The 25,149-nt window shown below is 36.3% G+C and overlaps 1 protein-coding gene across 1 annotated transcript in view; it reads left to right on the plus strand.

The window, feature by feature from the left end:
- The window catches only part of KIF20B (kinesin family member 20B), a 43,866-nt gene that overhangs the window by 10,242 nt on the left and 8,475 nt on the right, over positions 1–25,149 (plus strand). Inside the window, exons 9-28 of the mRNA XM_075154676.1 lie at positions 661–772; positions 1,213–1,284; positions 1,775–1,921; positions 3,762–3,924; positions 4,969–5,223; positions 5,956–6,095; positions 6,752–6,902; positions 7,855–8,122; positions 8,723–8,784; positions 8,981–9,100; positions 10,741–10,906; positions 14,712–15,924; positions 17,280–17,418; positions 18,168–18,290; positions 18,774–18,834; positions 19,459–19,584; positions 19,852–19,988; positions 20,996–21,151; positions 22,183–22,359; positions 22,959–23,123. Coding sequence (XP_075010777.1) covers positions 661–772; positions 1,213–1,284; positions 1,775–1,921; positions 3,762–3,924; positions 4,969–5,223; positions 5,956–6,095; positions 6,752–6,902; positions 7,855–8,122; positions 8,723–8,784; positions 8,981–9,100; positions 10,741–10,906; positions 14,712–15,924; positions 17,280–17,418; positions 18,168–18,290; positions 18,774–18,834; positions 19,459–19,584; positions 19,852–19,988; positions 20,996–21,151; positions 22,183–22,359; positions 22,959–23,123 — 3,953 coding nt within the window. The remainder of the gene's footprint in view (positions 1–660; positions 773–1,212; positions 1,285–1,774; positions 1,922–3,761; positions 3,925–4,968; positions 5,224–5,955; positions 6,096–6,751; positions 6,903–7,854; positions 8,123–8,722; positions 8,785–8,980; positions 9,101–10,740; positions 10,907–14,711; positions 15,925–17,279; positions 17,419–18,167; positions 18,291–18,773; positions 18,835–19,458; positions 19,585–19,851; positions 19,989–20,995; positions 21,152–22,182; positions 22,360–22,958; positions 23,124–25,149) is intronic.

Below are 25,149 nucleotides of genomic sequence, written 5' to 3' on the forward strand. Positions count from 1 at the left end.
TAAGGCTGTTCCTGATGTTATTGAGGAAAACCAGTTAATGATTTTCTTGTTTTTCTTGGTGACGGTTGGTATTTTTGCTAGTACAATTTTGGTGACCTCTAGTTTAACAGAGGCCATAATGTTTGTATTATAAGTTCTATTAGTAGGGTTGTAGGTATTTACTCTAGCACAAACCAAGATGACATGCAGTCATCATATTGCAGACAAAATTCTTCACTGATCTTTTTCAGTTAAGTTGATGGCCCTGAAAGATATCCAGATGACTTCACCCTCTCCCCCAAATTGTAGGCTAAAAGAGAGAAGCTGTCCAGGTAGAATTCTGCCTTGATGAATATGAACACATAGGGCTTTCATACTCTTATTAGACCCTACCTTTTGTCTTTTCAGTGCTTAGGCTAAGGCTGCTCACTTAATTTGGATGGAACGTATTTTAGTGTGCTAATAGGATGAAATGATGTGATATACTTGTCCTTCCTTTCCCATGGAAGGAGGAATCTTGATCTTATTTGTCATCATATCATTTCTGTCTGAAAGGCTTAGCAAAATGTTTGTATGTCTCAAGTAAACGTATTATTCTTGGTGTGCATACATTATCCCTTAATCCCTTCTTTCTTTTTGATAATGATATTTACAAGATTATCATCTTTGTTCTTCCTAAAGATCTGCAGTGGGTTCAGATTTCTGATTCTAAAGAAGCTTTTAGACTTCTAAAACTGGGGTTGAAACACCAGAGTATTGCAAGCACAAAACTAAATACTTGCTCCAGCAGAAGGTGAGAAACGTTTTGAATAACATTGGGCATAGGATGGTGTGTGGGAGGAAGGAGAAACTAAGATGCGGCTTGTGGCTTTTAGGAGGGGAAGTGGCTTTAACGAGGCCTAGATACCCAGGTTTCAGTTTTGGTGTCCTTTAGCAGTATGTGACCCAATGCTTTAAGCCAAAAGGATGAACATGTACAAAAGCTAACAGTGTTTTATCAAATATTCTCCTTCAAGCAAAAGCACTTAGCTTTATTCCATCTAAATGTCTGAGGAAAAAGCAAAATAAGTGCTACATAAATATCTCTTTAAAAGTTTGTATCTGACAGAGTATATGCTTAGATATGTTGACAGATTCAATGACATTTTGAACAGACATTGTGGACGCTAAAAACATTTTGAAGGTATTGGTCTACTTTATCACTTCTCTGCTGACTTAAACTTCTCCTTTTAGTCACAGCATATTCACAGTTAAGGTACTAAAAATTGAAGATTCAGGAGCACCACGAGTGACCCGAGTCAATGAGTAAGTTTAGAAGAGTCCCTCTCTTCTTTTGTGATCAAGTTGTCAATTATCCTCCATGTTGGTGTACTGGTACTGCACTATGCACCCAGTGCTCCCTGGTAGAGCCTTATACATGTATGGTGGTTTCCCTCACTTCCTACACTCATACAATACTTGGCCCTGTACCTCAAGCCATCATGTGGCAATGCCGTTGTATATCTTGTCCCCATTGTTCAGCACAAGGTTCTGATAGCCTGCTAGACTCCTGAACTCATGTAAGTCCTCAGAAGGAAGAGGATGGGGGGGGGGGAAATAGGAAGCATGTTGGGAAAGGGTTTGGCAGGAGGTAGTATGAAATTTGATTGGGGAAGCAATGTTGAAAAGAATGGAAGTGTTCATGTAGATGAAGATCAAGAAATTATTCTTCTAAGAAAAGTGATCATTTTTTAAAAGTGAATAATTTGTGCATGTTCTAAGGTAAATAAAATTAACTTTCCTTATCTGCTTTCAGATTGTCAATGTGTGATCTTGCTGGTTCAGAAAGATGTACCAAGACCCGCAATGAAGGTGACAGATTGAAAGAGAGTGGAAATATAAACACCTCTCTCCTGATTCTAGGCAAGTGTATTAATGCACTCAAGAACTGTCAACAGTCAAAGTAAGTCCTTTTACGAATTACAAACTGGTTGTGGTTTTTAGGTATTGCCCACAATGTTTAAAAGCTATTGTTTAAAATATGCAATGCCAACACTAAGTTTTTGGTAGAAAAGGTGTATAAACTTGTAAGGTCTATTCTGTGAGGTCTTGTTGATCTACCAAAGTTATCTTTAAACTTGTCTTGTTTGGCTCTTTAATTAAATAATTCAAATTCTAACATCCTTTAAACATGCTATCATAGATTTTAGCAATTTAACTTTCTTTTTCTGAGCTTGGCTTATCAAACAAACTTTGGAATAAGTTTAAAACCCCTTTTTCACTAATGTCATAGTAAGAGTCAAATTTTCAGCCTTTTCTTACTCCTTTGTGAACTAACTCAATTTTCCATGTACTTCTAGTGTAACATTTTTCATCAGCAGGATATTGCTGTGCTGTCATAGCTGTGCACTCTTTGACAAAATTTGTCTGTTTTGTCTAAATCTTGACATAACTTTCTCTCCTCCTGATCTAGCTAATCATATGCAGACCAAAGAAAGCCTTCCTGCTATTTACGCCCTAGCTTGGGGATCTAAATGAGAGTACAATAATTCAAAAAGTTAGCTGTCTAAAAAATGTACAATATATAGTCACAGATAGATGTAACTGTCCAGGAACTGCTTTCTCCACAGGTTCTCATTTGAAGATCTATTTCTGTTCCAGAAGTTAAATGAACCCTCCATCGGCTGATTGATATGCCCAGATGTGCTTTGCCAAATTCACTTACCCCCTAACACTGTTCCTGAAAGCCTATTCAAAGTCTGTCACACCTTAAGATGAAAAAGCTTTGCTAGCGTGTGTTCCTGATTAACCCTACGTTTTGTGAATTTACGGTCTTTCTTATCTTCCTGTCCTTTCCAGATAGGAAGGATGCATTAAAACTAGCTGCTACTTAAAGGGCTGTTAATGTATTCAGAATGTCTTTTTCTGATCCTAATAACTTGGAATTTTAACGATATAGAAGAAATGTTCTGAAGCATGATCTCTTGAAGTGTTAATAGATGCCCGTTGCAAGTTGAATAGGAAGCAGTAACTTTCTTAAAATGATTCTCGTTTATCTATCCTGCAGCAAAGCTACTTATGAGCTGTGTATGTATTCTGGCAGGAGTGTCACTATCTTGCTGAGTTCTGTAGCACTATTCATATAACTGAATAGTTGTCGTGTCCAAAATGCAGGCAACCTATTCAGTGGCAAGTGTGTGTTTAGTCGTGTTTTAGGAATTCTCATAAAATTTCCTACAAGCATCAAAAACTACATCGCCAGCTGTTAAATTCAAGGGCACAAATTCTGATTTAGGAAATGCCAAACTGCTGGGGGATTAGGGAAAAAATTCTGAAAAGCATCTCCATGTGTTTGTTGTATATTCATTTTTTTTGCCTAGGTACTTGCTATTGTCCATTCTCAGAGGCAGGATACTGAGTGAGAGAGATCTCCGATAATGTTGGATACTGCATGCCTAGAATTAGATATGTCGTTTTCATGAATGTGGAAAGGAAAAGAGAGAGGTGGGGTATAGTTTGATGTAGCATGAGGCTATGTGACCTACCCTAGGCTAAATATTGAACATGTTTTTTGTTTAAGTGCTCCCATTGATTGTATTGCTATAGTCTATCTGAGATAATGGCTAAAGCAGCTGTCACAACAGCCACGCAATCTCTCCACAAACAGCTGTATCTAGTCCAAAACAACTTTAATTGATTTAAAGACTACTGCTTTTATGAATTTTTAAGTCTTCAGGCTGGATAGCTCTTACACTGTCTGGAAATTATTAAACTTCTGGTCATCTGTTCTTTTGTCTTTAAAGGGTGCAGCAGCACATACCCTTTCGGGAAAGTAAGTTAACTCATTTCCTTCAAGGATTCTTCAGTGGAAAGGGGAAGGTATACATGATAGTAAACATAAGCCAATGTGCTTCAGCATATGATGAAACACTCAATGTGCTAAAGTTCTCAGCCATTGCACAAAAAGTAAGTGTATTGTAGTTTATCTTGTTGAGCAGTACTTTTGATTTGCATTTAAAAAGCAGGTTCTCTCACTTCTAAGAATATGAATTTAGTTACTGGATTTTTCTGTCTCGTGTTGCAATTATATTTTCTAATTACTCCTAGTCAGGCTTTATTTCATTGTAAAGCTTTTAAAAGCTTTGTTGGGACTTCTTCTTTTTTTCTTGGAGTGTGGGAGCATGTCCTACTGAAAATCCGTAATTCCTATAAAATGTCCAGCCTAACAAGACACTTGCTACATTTGGAAGAAATTCCCTGAGATCTAGGTAAATTTTTCTTCTGTATTCATAACATGCTCTCACCTAGGAGCAATTCTAGCTGTCCCATATACTACTGCTATCTTAATTTGGAATATTGCTCACCTGAAATATTGCTAAAATAGGTTGAGCACCAAAGAGAGTTTGAAAGGTTGCCTTTAAGTCCACAGAGGCTTCAGTGGGAAGGTGAAGGTTAAGCAGAATGAGTAGGAGTCAGTGCGGTGATATAACCCTGGCGAAGTTGGAAGATGAAAGTATCAGGGACCAGTGCTGCAGCCTTAATGGAAGCCACGGAAGACTTCTGTTGACAGTCAGATATGTTCAAAGGACAAATAGATCCGGGCCTTTGGAATGTGGGCTCATCTAAGCAGGTTAAGTACAACGCTAGAAGGAGCAGTCTGTAAGGGTGATACAGCTGTTCAAGAAATAGAATTTGTAGAATGACATTCGTGTAATGCAACTAGAAACTCAAAGTATAGGAAATACAGAAATCTGTTGGTGCATGAGGTGGCAACCCTCTTGTAGGTTGTCGAGCTTGTGAAACTTGGTGTTCTTGGGATCAAAAGAAGGGTTAGACTATAAAGTGAGTCCTTTGTACTCTAGGTGGAAACTTGTGTAAGTAGTGACTCTGAACAGAGGATAGGCTGGGGGAGTACTATGCTCAGGAGACCTAAAGTGCAACAGGTATCTCTTGGAAGTGCCAGTAGAGGTTTAAAAATACTGATGACTTTGTTCTTTACTTTCTGGATAGATTTTAGTTATGGACACATCTATTCTTCCCCAAGATCAATCATTTGGCCAGAAATCAGCAAGAGAAACATCACTATTTAGTGACACTAAAATGCCAATCCCAAGGAAAAGAGCTACTATCCTATGGGACAGGAGCTTAGAAGATGTGATTGAAGATGATGATGATGAGATGGAAGAACAGCATAATATGTCAAGAGAAGAAACAATGCAGAAACACGAAGAAAATAATGTTCTTATTGGAAAAGAAGAATATATGGTATGTGCTAGGGCTACTCTAAGAATTAGTATAGCATGAAGTCTTGAAGCAAGGTGGTTTTTTTTTTTTCCTGATCACCCTTATTCTACCTAAATCCAGCATTAAACACTAAAAATGGAATTACTCATGACTTAGTGCCTATTGTGGGAAAATTCTATGAAATGTGTCTAAATACAGACTGAGCATTAAGAATTGCAGATTTGGCTTTCTCTCCTTTTGGTAATATATGGTCAATGCACAGCAAGTATTACCTGGTTTTTAGCAATACAGAAGACTGTTCCTTTGTATTTTATGCACAAGAAAACTCTGAAAACCATTCTTTAAGGAACAGCAGTTTTAGTCTTCTAGGGAAGACAAGGAGGAGGAAATGGAGGACTAGACTGTTTTGTGGAGGTTTCATCAATATTGCCCGAAAAATAAGCATCTGGAAAACACGAGCCAAATCCTGTGGAGCTTAAGCCTGTTTTTTAAGACAACTTCAAGAGTTCTTGTAATAAACTTAATGTTCTTTATAAATGCCTACTCTATGCAAACTTATAAATTGCTGTGCTAGTGCCAAACAGATATTTAAATCTACTCATGAATCTTCCCGTTTAGGAATAAGCTAATAAAAAAAACTGGAAGAACTTTTGCCAGCTGGAAGTGTAAAGTGTTGTAGTGTTTGAGGAATGGGAAAAATCTCACTGGGGAACTATTTCTTTATGAAAAACTTAATACTAATGGTAATTCTAGGCGCTGCTGAGTCTCATAGAAGAGTTGAAGGACAAACTTATTACTGAAAAGAAGAATAAGTTACTGCTGGAACTAAAAATTCGTGAAGAAGTGACACAAGAATTTACCCAATATTTTGCAGAGCAGGAAATAGATTTTAAGTAAGTTAGCTTTAAGTTTTTCTTTAAAAAAAAAAAAAAAAACAAAAAAAACCTCTAAGCCTTTAAGGTTTTAAAGTTACTGGTTAAAAAAATGAAATGAAATTCACTTCATTTTTTAAATCTGTCTCTTGGCCATAAGAGACAACACTCTTCTGCTGGACTTACTACCTCTGTTAATATATCAGTTTCTGTTTGGCCTATGAGTTCAGGAACAATACTGTGTAGGAAAGGCTTTGATTTTTGGGGGGTGGGTAGGGAGGTGTGTGTGGAATCTGTAAGTTGTATTTGTTCCTGTAGAGTGCTCTCTAAGAGAAGAGCTTTGTTGATAGAAAGAGTCTATAGAAAGAGTGACATTTGCAAATTCTTTGGTTACTGCAGTTTTAGTGATATTCCACACAGGTATTCTGGCTCAAGAAGCTTAGAAAAAATGCTGTAGTTAAGTGCTATCCATAATCCCTGTATATATTTGTCTTCCCCTCATTCTTCACAGATATATGTGGGGGAAATATACTTCTGTTTTGGTGTAGCAACACTGTTTTGTGTATTGTTCTATTGTGTCAAAGAAAAAAACATCTTTGTTTATAGGCAGCTGTACTAATAACTTCTTAGCAGCTCATACTGGCTAGCTTTTAGCTGACTTATTTTTCCTACTATAGAAAGTGCCTTTCTCACGAACGAGAACGGCTTGAAGAAAATTCTGAAAGACGCCTGGAAATCTTCAAGGAACTTGTAAATGGTTGTACTAAAAACGCAGATGAAGAAAATAAATTAAAGGATCGGCCTTGCAGTGAGCAAGCTGGACCTCTGGTATTTTTATCCCCCCCAATAACATCCCTTTTACTAACTACCTGTTATGGTGATGGTATGTCTCAAGGATAAGAAGGATGGTTTGCTGTGTAAGGAATTGCATGCTGTGTAACTGTATCCTCAACAAGATATATTTATCACATTTAATCGTAGTTGCTGAGCCTATGCATTTAGGAATCTTTGGGGTTTTCTGCATTTCCGCAACACAAAGAGAAAATTACTGTATACAAAGGAATTGGGGGGGAAAAGCTGCAATTATGGTATAAACTCTGCTGCATTAAATGCCTATTTAAAGTACTTGAAGTTGACTTCCTAGGCCCCGTATATGGACTGTACTGGAGTGGTCCCAGAGACTTTTTCACTCTTAAGGCAATTGTAGCTACAACTGAAGAAATGAGAATTGTATATATACTTATGCTGTAACTAGACTCCTAACTTGAGGCTGGCTCTTGTGAATTTGGAACCCTTTGTTTTTAAAAAAACAAAGAGGAAAGATATAAAGTAAATGTTTTGAGTACAACTTAATTTGATAAATTACCACAAACTTATTTTGCCTCACAAACTTTTACTGATATATGGAAAATTTCAGATGTATTCCTTCTAAAACTGTTCACTTGCTGTGTTCATTCAATGTTCTCATTAGGTAAAAAAAAAACTAGCTTTTGTATTAAATTTGGAGGGGATGTTTTTGTGGTGATGTAAAAGGGAATGTGATGGTGGGTCATTAAATGCTATAAAAATAAAGTAGCTATTACTTGATACTGGAGACTTGTGTGTGAAGGTAGACAGAAACTAGCAATCAAATTGCATATGAACCCACAAGATGGCTTTGAAGCCAGAATTAACTGTACTTACATGCTTGAATTCATAATGGTCTTCCAAATTTTCTTTAGAAGTAATGGCTATTGTGTAATTATTTGCTATTTCTAAATGGATATACATTATCTTTCAGGATGAAGAATACAACATAGGACCAGGCACCCACATTGATCTTGAGGGCATTATTGATTCTCTGCAGAATGATGTCATTGATATCAAAAAGCAGGCAGAAGAAGCACACAGATACATTGTGTCCCTAGAGGACCCACAGGAAGCTATAGGTTGGCTTGAAAAACAACTGGGAAAAATCACCACTGAACTAACTAAGACCAAAGAAGAGCTGACAAAGAAAACCAATGAACTAATCAAAACTGAAGAAGAGCTGACACAGAAAACCAAAGGTGAGCTGGGTGTAAGTGTGATGTGAAAGGCAGAAAAAAGAAATGACTGACTACTGTAAAATAGAAATAATAATCCAGTTGAGCAGGATTTTGGAAGCAAATCATATGTATAGAGGTGGTAACCAATTGTTTTGTGTATGTTCAGGTTGAACAATTCCACAGGCCTTGGTTATTTCATTTTTAAGACAGAACTTAAAACTGTCAGTTGCAGACTTCTGAATCGTGGGATAAAATACCAACATTATTGATTCTTGATTTCATGGTTATACTGTAATCCCCGCACTTCTTTACATCTTGCTGATGCAGTGTTTTCAGGTATCCTGTGGAACGTTCATAGAGGAAAAAGTAGCAATACCTCATAATATGATTTCAGCAGAAGTCTCTTGACGTGATCTATATTTTATCCGGATTGTAAGGCCCAATTCTCCTGTTCAAAAACCCTAAAAAACTACTGAAAAGTGTCCTTTAAGTAGAAGTCAACATGGAAATAAATCAGTCTATTCAAAAGCTACTGAGGTACCAGAAGATCTGGAAAAATGGATTACTGCGTAAACTATGTAATGGCTGCTTATTTGATGCAGGCTTCTTTTCCTGTTACAGACTTTGAAACGCAGATGATTAAATTGGATGAGTCTGCTGAGCAGCTTAGAGAGGCAACTGAGGTAACTTTCTCAAGGAAAAACCTGTGCAAAATTATTTGCTTTAATACAAAATTCCAGTAGCTTAAAATACTATTATAGTATGCTTCTAGCTTTTATTTTTATATCAAGCTTAGCTTAACTGATCTTGCTTCTAAATGCATGGTATAGTTCAACAATTCAACACTGATGACTGAACTACTATTCTTTCTTTTCCAAGAAAATGAATACACAGAATAAAAGGATTCAAGAACTAATGGACATTGTGGAGCAAAAAGATGATGTTATTATGAGACTACAAGATTTGATATCCCATTTAGAAGAAACTGTAAAAGACTACGTAAGTCTTAGACGTCTCGATTTTCTTTACACAAAAAATCTAAATCTATGCTTATAATGGTCTTAACTATTTTGGAAAATTGAAATTTTCTGTAAGTAATTGCTACTTGCTTGAAATGGTAGCAGGTGAAGTTGGCATTGAAACTAAAGTTACAGCAAAATGTGTGCGGGGGTGTGTGTGAAAAATGGGACTTTCGAAAGCAGTGATCTGGAGTTATTACTGGAGGACTGTAGATGAGACTCTGAAAAGCCACTCTAAAGGAAAAAAAAAAAAACACCTCAAACTCAGAGGACTTAAGCAGTGGGAGTAGAGGGATTACATCACTCTGTCTTTATTTTTGCCTAAACGGAAAAGGAAGGAAAGGAGGTTTTGCTGCAGCAAAAGGTCAAATTTAATTGAAGTCAGAAGTTTAATAATGTGAGAAGGACAGCGGTTGTGTAAACTGGCAACAAAAATCAGCGTGTTCCACCCACCACTACCATGCACACACACTTTCAAAGGAAGAGCAATAATATGAATGTATTGAGCAGAGTTGGAACTAAGAGTGGATGGCCAGGGTATCTCTGCTTTTAACATGATTAATAAAACTTGCAGCTGGCTAATCTAGTGCTACCTGCTGAATGCCAAAAGACGAGCTTGGCTAAATATATATACAGGTATGTATGTATACAGGTTAAAAAAATTAAAACATGCAGTTAGGGTTTTTTTTTTGAGCCTGATGTCCAGTAACCTGAAGTAGTTCTGAGAACACTTTAAATGAAACTTAGTCAGCACTCTGATCTGTTTCTCTCTTCCACTGTCTTCCTCTTAAGGCTTTCTCTCTTTCCACTTCCACTCTCTTCCTCTTAAGACTTTGACCATACTTAATCTTCTATTCCCTCTCTCTGCCCCAGAACAACTTAGCTTTTCAATAGTATGAATGTTCTGACAGTGATAAGTTGTGATGACTGCTTCCTATTACTACTCCTTCCAAGAGCAAGCTCCAACTCTGTCCAGTGTTTCTATGAGACTGTGTGGCATGAAACTTAAAACATGACCACAAATCTCAAGTCTGTTCTATAGATTTTTTTTTTTTAATGAAGTACTTAAAGATGAGTAACTGGTCCTTGGCAACCAGCATGGCTTGCCACTTGTGTCATCTTGCAAGTAAAGAAACTTTATTCTTAGTCAAAACTGACTAGGTTTTCAAATTGCGTCAGATCTGTCATGATAAAAATGACCTGTGGCTTTGCTGATGGCAATTAAAACTCTCAACTCTACCAACTATGATAAGAAAGTGATGAACTTGTAGAGCTGACCATTTGCCCTTTGAACAAATCAGGAAATTCATCAGCTCTTTTGTCACTGGAAATTGTTTTCAGGTGGTAAATAAACTCCTTTTACTTGCAAATCTTGCATTTTGTAATTTCCTAGTCTCTTTCTCTGCTTTCTGTACAGGGCAAAGGATTGTGCTTATTAGTATCTGAAGGTGTACCTGCTTTTGGTTTAAGTAACTGATCTGCAACTGACTTGTTCCTCTGACAACCCCTATATATGTTACCCAGATAGTTTTGTAAAAATATTTGCATATAAAAGATTACTAAGCCTTTTAAGTGCTCACTTTGTAAAACTTCAAAGCAATTGATCTTATTTTAACACAGGACAACACTGTAACTACCATTAAAATAAAATTGGCAGAAAAGAACTCTAACAAAGTGATTGAAAGCAGCCAATTCAAGGATTGTGAGGAAACTGTATTGGAAGTGGGAAGAAAACGTTGCTTTGACAATAAGCCTACTATAGAAGAAGAGCCACCTACAAAGAAAGGTACAATTTCTACCATCACTCAACAGGGGGTCTTCCAAAAAAACTTGATTACTATTCCAGAACAGAAGCAAAAAGTTGTGAAGCGTAAACGTTATGTTATAAGGAGAAAATCTGCTATGTTAAACTGTAAATGGAAGTAACTGTTATGTAAATATCACCTGTTTTGCAGAAGGTCCTATACTGTTCACTCCTAAATGCTTAAAATAAAAGTTAGTTTTTAGACTCTTTCCTTTCTGCTGCTTTTTCTCATCTGTAAATGTACTTGCAGACTCAGCTGTGGTTCTTAAGCAATCTCTTAACAGTTGTTTTTGTGCTACACTTGCTGTTGCTGGACTTCTGGGAAAGTAGCATCTCCTGCTCAAGCTTTTAAAAATTGTCTAAGCAAGCGTCAAAGGTGTCAATGACTTACTGATTGTTCAGTCATACAGTATGTGCTGTGAAACTTGATGTTTCATTCTGTATGCATGCTGTCAACACACCAGCTCTGGTCAAGGTGATACTGCTGGCAAAGGAGAAAAACTTTTCACTTGAATGGAAGTAAAATTATTTTAAGTCCACAGATGGCATATCCTGTGCAGCTCTCACATTTGCACTTCCAATCTTTTTGTTTTCCTTGCCTTATCTGTGAGCTTACCAGTCTTTTTAGAATGAGGTGAGTAAACTAGCTGCAGTTGAAGGATAATGGTGAAACTTAAAAGGACGCCACTATTTGTTATCCATTTCATTAACGTCTATTAATCAGTGAGATTGAGCTGTATGGGACTGACTTGTGCAAAATGGTATTTGTAAGATCTGCCTGCCTCTAAATTGACTTTAGGACACAGCTGGGCTTCAGTTTCTCATAGAACTATAGAAAGCATATGCAAAAGGAGAACGAAAGGCCTTCCCTTAGTGTTCCTTACTTCCTTACCTTCTTCCTGCAGAATAGGTGCAAGTAAGAAAATCTTCCAAGCATTGTTTGGGTGAGGATGGGATAGAAGAAGAGAAATAAGATTAAAAATGGGAAGCACAAAATATCTATCTCCATAAAGAGGGATAAAACACGTTACAAGGAGACTTGTCAAATTCACGTGATCACAGAAAACTGAGGATACAGACGGTGAATAAGCTGAATGCTGAACTGTCATTCATCACATTCTGCAGTGAAAGAACGAGGGAACACTCAATCTAATAGAAGATAAGCTTAAGTTTATATAAGGAAGCACTTCATGCAGAAGTTCACGTGGGTAGTGAACTTCTAATATTTGCTGCCCTAGAAGGTGAGAGAGGCAGATAATTCTCAGATTCCAGGAGTGGTTAGACAAGCTAACAGCCAACCCGTTCATGCATAGATACTGAAAGGGTTAAGCAGGGATGTATTGTCTCATATTCCTCCAACATTCCTAATTTGTTTTATGTCAGGAAAGGTCCGTAGGAAGTGGCTGGGCCTACCAACAGTAGCAAAAGGAGGTAAAATATTAGGCTATGTCAACCAATGATGTGTGATTCAGTAGGGCATTTCTGATGTTTGTACAACTTGTTCAAAAAAGTGTCATTTGAAGTCTTTCTTAAGAGAAGCTTCTGTCTGTGTACCAGATGCATCTCTGATTTGTCTCTACCATCTTTGGTTGGGATGAATATTGGATCCTAACATGATGGTGCCACCTATATAAATGTTACACGAAGGGGTGGGAAATGAAGCTAATGTAGACTCCTTGATATACTAGATAGTGGTAGGTTTGTTACAATCTCATGGCTGAAGCTCATTTAAACAACCAAAAAATAGAAAAGTGATATGTCTTCTCAAACAAGAAATTAAAGTGGATAACTAACAGTGCCAATTAATGTGAGCGCCGAGATTTTTCTGTTGGGAAGAACAGACTATTTGGTCATGTTAAATATGTTTCTTTTGTGGGTATTGAGAATATAAGGCATCTGATTTGAAAACTGAGTTGTTAGATGCTCCGTAATGATGAAATTTATTAATATATACTTACACTTAACCATTTTCGTTAGATGTACTTGGCACAATAGAACAACGAGCACAGCTACACTGTGATGGCTTTCTCGTAGAATTTAGATATGGTAGTGGCCTATAACCAAAGTTTATTTTGGGAGAAGATAGGCTATCTTGTCTGGAAGTTCAGGTTTTTGTACTCTTCTCTAGGACTTGCCTCCCATGTTTTGGGGTCAGTCTCTTTCTTTCTTAGTACTTCCTACATAAAAAGTTTCTGGACTGAATATCATGTATCTTCTTGCACTAATATTTATCCTACTTGCTGCATGATTGTGGTTGTCCATACAAAACATCCAGATCACTTCTAAATCCTCTTGTGAATCATCATACCCTTCTCACCGTAGGTGTTGGGCTAAGCTCTGCTACTTTTTTCATCTTGCCACCTTCGATTACAAAGTATGTCTTAAGACACCTCAACGCCATTCCCTTTTAGTGAAGTACGTAAAATTCATGTCCAGTGTGAGGAATATGTAGTATTTTGTCTGATATATTTTTTTGGGACTACACAACCATCTCCATTCCAAAATTTTTAATCTTGTAGGATTTAGAAGCATGGCTTTACAAGCCAAAGTAAAGCTGCTATCTGACCTAGCAGGAGCACTTGATATGTCTAACTAGAACAAAAAAGAAAAGATGCAGAAAAGCAGGAAGAAAAAAGTGTTCTGTGGAATTTGATCACTCTAAAAATAATCAAAAAAACAACTATTGCTAATGCTTCAGTATGACTTTTAGTGACTCAAAGTTAGTGACTCTATAAAACTTGTTGCATCTGTTCAGAGGATGTTTCCATGTAGTACACGTGTACCCGTGTGCTTAATGCTCCCAAAGTGAGATGACTGCCAAACTCCACCTTGCTGTAGTTGCAGTACTCGCAAAGTACTCACAAGAATCCATAGTATCTCCCTGGAGCACATAGTTGTGATGACCTAATCCTTAGAGATAGTCAGGCTTGATTTTAATCCTAAAACATAGCATGCATGTTACTAAATGGACATAGCTGGATTCTAAAACACTTGTGTGAAATACAGCTGGAGTCAATTTTGAAGGTGGTGAAATGCATGTGATTTTAGTTAAATTTCTCATTACTTAGGGAAAAACCAGTCTTAAGCTAATAAAATATTTATGGAAATTTGCAGTTGTGATGGAATGTTGTACGTCTTTCTGGAAGAACTTCATATGTAACACATGAGGTGTGGGCATAAATAGTTATCCTTATATCTAATTTAGAAACTAATTGAAAAAAGAGAGGAAGGCCCCAAACACTAAGCAAAGAACTTGTGCTGGATTTTTACCTTCATTTTTAAAGTAAGGCGATATTGAGTATGAATGAAACTTCTCAGAAAAGTATACGATACCATTGCTTTTCTAAATGTAGAATGGGTGATTGCTGGCTGTATTAAAGGGATTGTTGAACCAGTGAAGGTGGAAACTAGATATAACTGTGAATGTTATTTAGCTTATACCTATTACTACATATTAGTAAAACCAGCTAGATTTTTCTACTAATGGTGCAGAGTAGAAGGCTGGAATAGAGAAGGCTGGAATAGCGCCATGGCAGTGTTCTTTAAGGCTCCTGAACACCTCTTGCTGCAAACTATCTTCTAGGTCTAGAAGCCTAAGAGGCACCTATTGCATGTTAAACCATTCAGAGGGCTTTAATTACTTCAAGACTTCAAAATGCCATATGATATGAGGGTGTGGCTTTCAGATGGTGACCATTTTCCATATAGTAATTGCAATTTGGTATGGCTAGTGACTTGTACTATTGATTTTAATCAACCTGAGCTGTATGTTTTGTGGGTTTTTTAGGAGATATGGAGGAGAGTTGGGAAGATGACTCTCTAGAGCCAGAGAGAACTGAGTATGTGAGAACAAATACTTCTGAGAACTATGCAGAAATACTAGCACTGAAGGAAAGAACTGAAACCTTGGAAGGTCAGATAGCTGCACTTGAAGAACAATGCAGAAGAGAAAGAAACAAAAAAGAAGAGTTCAGTGGGCAGATAACAAACTTGCATCTCAAGCTCTCTGCTTCCGAAGAAAGGGCTTCTGGCTTAAGTGAAGAACTTCAACAATGTCGAGCTGACTATCAGGAGCTTGTTTCTGAATTAGATAAGCAGAAAACTATAAATAGGGAACAAGAAGAAAAGATTATTCAGCTAAATAACGAAGTAGAAAGTGCCAAAAAAAATATAATTGATAAAGTGTCACAAATTAAAACAATGCAGTCCAAAGTATATGAGTTGTATAAATGTCACTTAGAGTCTTATGCTATGGATATTGATATAGTTAATCTAAAGGACTCCTTAGACTCTCAAAAAGATGAACCAGAGAGTGCTCAAATGAGTCCTGTATGCATGCAGTCCCAAACTGCTTCTACAGCAGATCTGAGGCAGGAGAGCTCCTTTCACTGCAGCATTGAAAGCATTTGGGAGGAATGCAAAAATATTATTAAGGCTTCTTCACAAAAAAGTCAGCGGATTCAAGAACTACTTCGACAAGTTGAAGACTTAAAGAAGGCATTTGGTGACCCTGAGAATTATAATAATCAACTAAAAATAAAATTAAATGAGATTGCAAATCAAGATTGTCAGTCGGTAAAGAAAAAGGATCTTATGAATCAGCTACAAGAGCAAATCCAGAAGAAAACCCAGGATTTTGAAAAACAGGCTGCAGAAGATCAGAGAGTAATTGCACAGTTTGAGGAGGAAGTTACCAGCTACAAGGGAAAAATAAGAGAGCTTGAATGCCTCCTGGAGGCTTGTAGAGCTAAAGATGACAGCATAACAAAGTTAGAAGTAGTACTTAAAGAAAAAGAATCTATTATTTTAAACCTAGAAAGTAATACAGTAGCTCTGCAAGAGAAATGTGCCAATTCAGACAAAAAAATGAAAGAATTAAATGATCAAGAAGCAAATCTGAAGGAGGAAATTGTGCAGTTGATGAACAGCTTGGAGAACATGAAACACTCTTTTCAGGAAAAGGAGAAAAAAGAGGATGAGCAAATACAATCTATAGAATTGTAAGTAAATAATGAGATAATTCATAGCCCTTTGAGAATAGACTCAAGTTAAAACCACCTTATATGAACATCAGTTTATTTTGACGTAACACCTTTACAAGTTTAACTTTATTAACCAAAATACTTCTTTAAGAAGTTTTAATACACTACTTGAATTTTATATTTGCATATTCTGTTGGCTATGTTTTCCTCACCTGTTTGTATATTCTTTCAAAAATATAGATCTAAATCATGTGGAACTATTGTAGGGGGAAACAGGAGCATGCAAGGAAATGAAGAATTATTTGGGGATTTCTGTTTTATGTTGCATACTGTTTCTGGAGGAAGTGACGTATAGTTTAATATTATATCCTGTAACTTGTATAAAAGCAGGCAACATTTCTTTGGAAAGGACTGAATGGTAAAAAGGAAGAGAAGAAAGAAAAAAAAATAGCCTAGGGAGTAAACAGTAAACAGCTGGTTTTGGTAATAGCTATTCTAGGTGAACACAGTGTACTGTAAGAACTTGAAAGAATAATGGGTGTAGGAGGGTAGAACTTCTTCTAGCCCCCTCTACTTCTTAAATCTTTAAGAAATAAAATTAAATGTATCTGAGAAATTATATTTGCTATATGGTAAGGAAATTACAATCATGTAAAAATATCTTTAAGATGCTATGTAGCCCTTCTCCTGACTAGGGTTTCTTTAGCACCGTATCTGTGAGTACCTGCATGTACTCTAAAGTACAATTTAGCTTGAAGGTCTGGGGATCCCCAACCCTATACTTGTAACGCTTTGAAAGGTTTTCCTTTCGTGAGACCTTGTTTTGTATTGCCAATTATAGAAGCTAAAAAAACTTCTATTAGTTAGTTTTAAAGTAAAAATCAAAGATGTCTTACTGTAAACTTTTTCAAATAAATATGACCATTCAAAAATAAACCCATCAAACTTCTTAATTACTTTGTAGCACTTGTAACAGCAGTACTTGCTGCAATGTTATTGTTTTTTCTATTTTCTTTTGATTTTTATTTATTTTGATCGTTACAAGGTCTAGGATGTAGATATCAAGCTTAAACTTACTTGATATTAACCTTGTTCCTTTTGTTACTTTGTAAGGACACCTAGTAATAAAAATGGTTGCTCTACTGTGGTTAAAAAAAAAAAAAATTAAAGAATTGCAGTGTTCAGAAGTGAATCTGAGCAGTTTGTTACTTCAGGATCATATAATAAGAAGTTGAAATCTAAAAGTAAAATTATAAAGCTTGTCATTGATCTGATAGATCCAGCAGTCAAAGAGCCTGAGTTAATGTGTAAAAGCTGTTTCTTTGAGATGTGTAACGCTGATGTTATTTATGTCTCTTAATTTCTAACACAAGGCTGCGTAAGGATCTTTCTGAGACCTCTGCCCTTGTACAGAGTTTGAAAAAAGATTTACAGAGGAAGGAGGAAGAATATACAGATTTGAAAGAGAAATTTTCTGATGCCAAGAAACAAATTCAGCAAGTACAAAAAGAGGTTGGTTACCATAGGCCAAATTTTTCTTCTGCAAGTTTATGCTTGGGATTCTGTTATTAAAACCTGTTTTCACAAATCTCAAGTTACAAATATTAAAAGTGATTCATAATAAGGCTATTTTGAGTGATACATTTAGAGTAACAGTGAATCTTAAGTTACATTGCTATTTAAGCTGTAAGCTAAAGATAAGACTAGATGCCAAAAAACAGATTAGTACAGATATTGAAGGAGGGAAAGTAAATTTTATTAATACACTTGAAAAAGGTTTGTGAAAACTATGGCTAATCTGGTTATGGAGAAGGACTTCACAATCTTTATAACAACAGTAACCTTACATTGTTGTTTGTGCTGACTTCGAAGCCTCAGACTTGTGGAAAATGCTGATCTCTGGGAGGAAAGGATGGATTAATCAGAAAAGGAAACCACTAACTCTTAGAGACTTTTTAAAATCTGAGGACAATTGAATTTGTAGTTTGATTAGGCTATTCTCTGGTAGTCTTGGGGTGGTTTTTGTTTGTAATTTTGTTTGTTTGTTTTCCGCCTGCCAAATGTAATACTCTGTTCTATGGTGAAAATCCTTCCCTAGGAAGGATGTACAGTATAGCGCGCTTCCAACCCCTGAAATTTAGCTGAGATGCTTGCAAAAATTTGACTCTTAAAGTATTTGGTTATTTACATAACTTACAGAGATTGTAAAAGGCTTATAGCTAAATATTAGCTTTGCTTGCTGTCTTTGTGCATTATTACAGGTGTGTACAATGCGATCTGAGGAGAAATCCCTGAGGAACAAAGTTAATGAACTTCAGAAAATTAAAAACCAGCTTAGTGAAGAATTAGAGATCAAACAGCGCACCATCCTGCAACTTAAAAAGGTATTTCATTTTTTAAATTTTACTTGCTCTTGATTTTTTTAACTAATCCATTAACGAGGCAAGTTTTCCAAGCAACAGGAGAAAGCTTATAGAAATTGGGGTAAAAATAAGAGTAGCCAGCTGAAATTAGTTTTAATGGATGAATGAAAGATATTTAAAGAACTTCTCACTGCAGGACATTGTCAAATTGTTTTAAATAGAGTAATCTGCCTAGTAAATACATACTTAATACCTGCAGATACCCTGATTCTGATTAGTGACACTTAGATATGTTAGTAGTAATGTCTTCCTCTAAACACTTTTTTTTTTTAATATCAGCTGCTCCTTTACACTATATGAAAAACTTATTTGTTCTGGACTGTTTGTCTTAAATACTTTATTCATTACTTATTAAAGCTCAGAACGGAAAGCTACTCATTTCTAGTATGTATATTTGTTTCTTTCAACACGTTTTCTTTAATTTGCTTTCAATGTGATACTTAGGAGCAGTTGAATAATGAGAAGCTGCAAGAAATCTCCAAACAGTACGAGAAAACACATAAAGGTCAGAAAAAGCCATTATTGTTCCATTTTTTTGGTGTGGAATAGCAACATAATGAGTTGTCATGTTGTTAATGAATTTGCAGAGTCTTGTATATTTATATTTTAAAATACAGAGAAACTCCAACCTGGCCATTCAAATGTTGGAGTCAGGAACTAATTTTTATTGGATCATTATTAGCAGTTATGTTTGAAAGCAAAGAAACAGTCTCAGAATAAGAAACAGAAAGTATGGATTTGCTGTATCAGTGTTAACTATTAAATGTTAGCATTTATTTGCCATTTTAGTTGGCCATTTAAACAAAATCACACTGAAACGTGAACTAGCACAATAACAGTTTCTGTAGGTTTGATAAACATTTATCAGTTGAACACTGGTTAGTTTCTCATATAATATGAGCCATACGAGTCTGACTGATGTTAACACTGAAATGCTTACCTAAATCAAGTTGATGAGAATCACTTAAGAGTTTTGGATTTGGACAGCTCAGTAGAGGTACTCTATTTCTTTCTAACAGAGCTTTTGATCTCAGGGAATGGGGGAAATAACTTGTAATGAAGGCACTTTAGGAGAGAATGATGGTAAATAGGAGGGGGCTCATCTGTAAATTTATTTTCAAATCTTCAGATCTGTGTGCAAAGGAAAAAATAATTGAAGATATGCGGATGACATTAGAAGAACAAGAACAGACTCAGATTGAACAAGATCAAGTACTTGAAGCCAAATTAGAAGAGATCAACAGATTAGTTTTGGGTAATCTCTCAGTGGAAAGGAAGCAGGGAGGCAAAATTGTTTTGGATGTATTGTGATAGCTGCTTTAAACTTCTGGTTTTGTTTGTTGACTGTTACTTAGGCATTAATTTTATGTGGTACATAACAAACTTCTAACAGTTAAAGGCTCTGTTGTCTCTTTGTGGACATAGCTGATAAATCCAAGTAACTTTAGTAGACGGATGTAAATGTGGTCAAATATGCATTTGAAACTATACAATATGTAACCTCATTTTGTGTACTGACTAGAAGTGGAAGCATGGAAGCAGAAATATAGAGAGCTGAATAACCAGAGCGATAGTGACTGGCAGCAAAAGATGAGCAAAAATGAAGAGAAAAACATAAGTGAAAACGAGGAATTAATAAAGCTGCAAAAAGAACTGAAGGTAAAATATGGTGACGTAATTCATACTTAGTTTTAAAGCCGTAACTTTCATTTAGGAGTCTAAATTCTTTTATGTCACTATCTTCAAGAGCTAGGGTGTGATATGGCAAGTTTTTATACTGGTAAAGGAAATCTCTAAAAGCTGCAGTGCACCAGTGCAGCGAAGTCTGGATGCAGTCTCTTTGTAATATATGGCATCACTGATGCCCCATAATGGATTGCACCCGTCCCTACGTTATGCTACCAAGCACAGTGCTTCTGTAGCTGAGCTTCTCTTACAGTTGTCGTAACCAATCCAACTCCTAATACCGGTTCTAAACCTCTTTTCTGTCAGTTGCTTGGGCAACTAAATGAAACTCTTTCAAAATCTTGTGCTTGCTGTATGACCTGTAAGCCCTTCCTGTTAGGCTGAGGACTTACCTCTAATTCTTCTTGGATTAGAAAGTAGACTTTTTTTCCAAGCAGCTTTTCAGGTGCCTTCTGTCTTATGTGGGAGAATGTCTGACAAGAGGTTTGATTGTGATAGAAAAGGAGCTAAAGCTCCTGTGGATTGAAGTGACGTTCTTAGGTACACACTATCTCTGCCTACCATTCAAATTGTACTGCATTCTTTGCCTTTCAGTCTTGAAGTAGAAGTAAGTTTTCTACATGTCCTGTAAAGCAGCATAAAAAATTGGGAATTTGTAAGTTAAAAGGGTCTCTTTACCATTACTTTTGGTGTAACTTATATAGTGTTTGTGACTTACCCAGAGCATTTTTAGAGGAAAAAAGTTCTGTTCCATGAAGACGTGCCAGTCTGAATAAGTAGTGCTGAAAATTGCTAATTTTTTTCAATAGAGAAGAACAAATGAGAGTGTACTTGCACTTGGGAATACGCTGGAGTAAAACTGTGTTAATATTTCTGTTACCTTTTTGAAACAAATCCATTTAATGGTAATCTGGATTTTAAGACTTTTTTTTTTTTGCTTAATAAAACCTATGGTTTTATTTCTGGTTTCATTAAAATAGGAAAATGAGGCAAAGTATCAAACTGATAGAAAGAAGTGGCTGGAGGAAAAAATGGGACTCATAAGTCAAGTGAAAGAAGCTGAGAGCCATCGCAACAGAGAAATGAGAAAATTTGCGGAGGATAGAGAACGTCATGTAGAGCAACAAGCAGAAATTGTAAGTGACTGGAGGTCTCAGCAGAGTCCTTTAGTGTAAGTCTTTAGTATAGAGCAAATATCAAGTGATAACAGTGGGGACACTTGAGGGTAGCTGGCCTTTGTCAAAGTCCTCTCGCTTTATCACATGGCAAAGACTAGATGAGATCTTCTCAATATGGAAAGGGAAGAATAAGAGGGTCACAAAATCAAAAAACTTAGTACGAAATGGAAGTTAACATGTCTGTTCCTTTCTATCCTATCACCCCCACCACCTCACTATGAAGTCTTCAAACTTCATTTCTGTGTGTAAAATACCAATAAGTAACCTACACTTAAATGAATTGCTACTTAATGAAGTTAAGAAAACATACTTTGAAAAACAAGATTTGTTGCTTGGCTTTTCAAAAAAAAAAAAAAAAAAGAAAAAGAAAAAGGCAAGCAGAAGTTGAAAAAAAAAAAAGCTTCTTTCCGGATATAGAGTAAAAATACTTGGTCAAAATTCTAGTGGTTTTGCTCCCATATCGCTTTCAAAGTAGAGTGACTGATAGTTAATAACAAGGTGGATATCTGCCTGTTCACTGGACTGTGTCAAGTTTGTAACTTCTTAAGCGTATGAAATTATTATATGAATCTATACAATCTAAAGCTATATTTGCACCTACAAGTAGTTAGCAATGACTTTCTGGACCTGCAATCAGTACAGGAGGGTGTTAGGAGCTTAGAATTACTTTCACTTTGTCTGTGACTTTGCTTAACTGAGACTTGTTAGTAATAAAATCACAAAGCGAGCAAACAGGAGTGGTGGTTCTTACCAAAAATTCTCTTCACAAAGAGTATAAATATAGATACAGGTTTTCTAACTGAAGCATGGTTTGCTTTTGCATATTTGTAGTGAAACTAGTTCTATGTGAGCTTTTTAAGATTTACATAGGCTCTTAAGTTTACTAAGGCCGTAAAATAGTACTAACTGTACAAAACCAAACTATCAGAACAGTTCAGATAGTGTGTAGAAGCGGTGTTCAATTCTAACCTTTTTTTTTCCCCATTTAGGAAAGACTTGCTGCACAGCTGGTAGAAAAGGACAGCAATCTTCAAAAGTGGCGTGAAGAAAGAGATAAATTAGTAGAAGCTTTGGAATTACAGCTCAAGACTTTGGCTTCTAACACCACACAAAAAGACAAAGAAATAATGGAACTGAAACAGGCTGCACTAAAGGATTCAGGAAAGGTCATCTCTCTCTCCCTCCCCTCCCCCCCCCCGTGTGTGTTTTTGTTATCCATTAATTATGCAAAACAGCATACTTGCTTTTTGCATTTTGGCTCTATTTTTTGTTCTTAAACACTGTCATATGGAAACCATTTGCAGCTAATTTTTAAAAAAAAGCTTTATTTGTGTTTTTTTGAAACTGAATTTATAACAGTAACTGAAGTTTCAAAATATTTAGTATTTCAAGTAAACACCCAACTCTATTTGATCCTTTGATTGCAAAGTTGGACTGGAAATCTGAAACAACTATCACATTTGCTGCCTTTTTCACAGCACCAAGGACTTAATGAGCAAAAGGAAGGTGAACTTCTTATAACTCTACATAAGTAGAGTAAAATAAAAAAATTTGCATTACATCTTCCCAGACTGTTTTATGACTTTTCTTCACTTTAAATAGTGGCCACTCATACATGAAACTATTGGCTTTTTGTTGGATAGCTGACTGTTTTAGCCTGCAATTCTAAAACTGGTGCTACCAAGTAATCGTAGTGGTGCTCGTGTATATGTTAATTTCTTTTGCCAATCCTGTAATTTGTGGCAATTTTTGCTATGTTTATTAGGATAAGGAAACTGATATAGAAGAACTAAGAAAACAGCTGGCTGAGAAAGATGACTTTATAAAGGAATTGAAACAATGCATTAACCATGAGTGTCTTCAGTCTTTGGCAGAAGTATCTTTACCTAAAGAAGGACAAGATAAAATCGATCAGTCTGTAAACGAAGAGGTATGTTTGTTATATTTATAGAAAGTATGTAGTAATAATATGTTGTTAATACTTGTGTTTTGTTTTCTCAGTATATATTTCAGCAACATTGGGAATCTACTTTTTGTAGTTCTTCATACTTCAACTGTATCTTCAGTTCTGAGTTCTTGTTCATTCTTTCCCTCTTTCATGCTCGCTCTTAGGAAAAAAAAGTACTTTAGTTAATAGAATACCACCTCTCTCTACATTATAGAACTTACATACCTGAGGGAAAAACTAGTTAACTAATGCAGGTTCTAGAGGTTTGAAGACATAATACTTGTAGTGTCATCTCAGTTTGGTTATGTTAGTGTTAAGGGGATTTTAGCTCAAACAACTTTCATGATATCACCTATAGTGTGGTAATAGAGATGATTGTGTAATGAGAGCTGCCAGCCCATATGGGGGTTCACAAGAACAAAACAGTATCTTGAATCCCACTGAAAACCAAAACAAAAATATATTCGAAGCTTACACAAAGAAAAGATCAACTTTGCATATTTCCTGAACAAAAATTAAAAGGCTTACAACTGTACTGAGATTCCTGATTCTGACTGAACCCTTGTGTGCTACATGAACAGTATTTAATGAGGTAGTTCTCCTGCTAAACTGAATTAATGCTATGTGGCTCCATTGCTAATTAATAATGAACAGGGCTGAACATGGATTTCCTGGCAGTCCCTCCCCTGGCTGCTAGAAGATGCGTTTCTCCTCTTGTTGCAGAACTGGACTGAATGCCAAAATGCATCTCTTCATCTCTTTCCTGTCTACTGCCAAATAAGACTGGCTCGTTTCTCGGTACTTCATCAATTCAGCTAGTGCCATATAGATAAAGCTTGTGATGTATAAGGGAGGACAGGATAGCTCTCAGAAGGGTTACTGCTTTATACATCTTTGTAATAGCAGCTACAAGAGCACCATAAAATTAGTTATTTTTGCTATAAAATTAGTTATAGAGAAGAATTGTTGTGAAGAGTTGGTGCTGAAGTATTTACCTCAAGCCAGTAGCAACAATACTTGATGTTATGAATAAGGAGAGGCTGCTAACAGGATTATCATGTGAGAAACTGTTATGGTGGTGTTGAAGTGAATGGGGTAAAGTTTTGGGGGGAAGTCAAATAATTCTCAGGAAAGACATAGTGGAGATAAAGAAGAAAAACTAAAGTGATCAAGGCGATATGTGTCTCCTGCCTTGCGAGGAAAGGCTAAGAAGCTGGTACTCTGATTAGGAGAGAGTTAAGGCCACTGCAGGGTTATGGGGCTGAGGCTTACAAAGTCATGGTTGTGATGGGTAAACAGAAGGCAGAACTGTCCTTCCTAAAATCCTGCAAGAACTAGGCAGCACTTGATGAAACTAATAAGAGATTTATTAGTTAAACAGTTAACATATTCCTATATGAAGCAGCTAGTGATCTTCTGGAGGTGGTGAAAACAGGTACTGTCAGCAGGGATTAGAAAAATTTGTAGTAGAAATCCATAAATGTATTCATAAATGGATACTCTGAGGATTAGGCAGAGGTGTACCCTCTGACGCCTCTAATGCAACGACTGAGAGTGCTGGGAAGGTATGGAGGGAACAGATGACGAGGTGGCCAGGATCACACATGTTATCCCTAAGTAGCATCTTCCTTTGCCACTCTTGGAGGCAGAATGTTGAACTAGATGGATTGTTGGTGAGACGCAGAGGGCACATCTTATGATCGTGTCGTGAATAGATGTTACTGACTTAAACTTGTGTTGTCTTTCAGCCCAGGTGTTCATTAGCTGTCTGTGTTTGAGCTTTCATATTGTAACTTTAGAAAACTCAAAATATTTTGAGGTTTACAGTCTAGCATAATCTTTACTCATTCTAAATATTTACAGTTTATGGAAAAACAAAGGATGACTAATCCTATAGCTGGAGAAAGTATTCCAATAACATATGATGAAGTTAAAGAGAATTGTTCATTATCTCAATGTCCTAGCAGTGCCTCTTCATTAAGTGAGGTTGGTATAAAACTTTAAATTT

Source organism: Calonectris borealis, chromosome 7 (genome assembly GCF_964195595.1).
Source record: "Calonectris borealis chromosome 7, bCalBor7.hap1.2, whole genome shotgun sequence".
Lineage (NCBI taxonomy): Eukaryota > Metazoa > Chordata > Aves > Procellariiformes > Procellariidae > Calonectris > Calonectris borealis.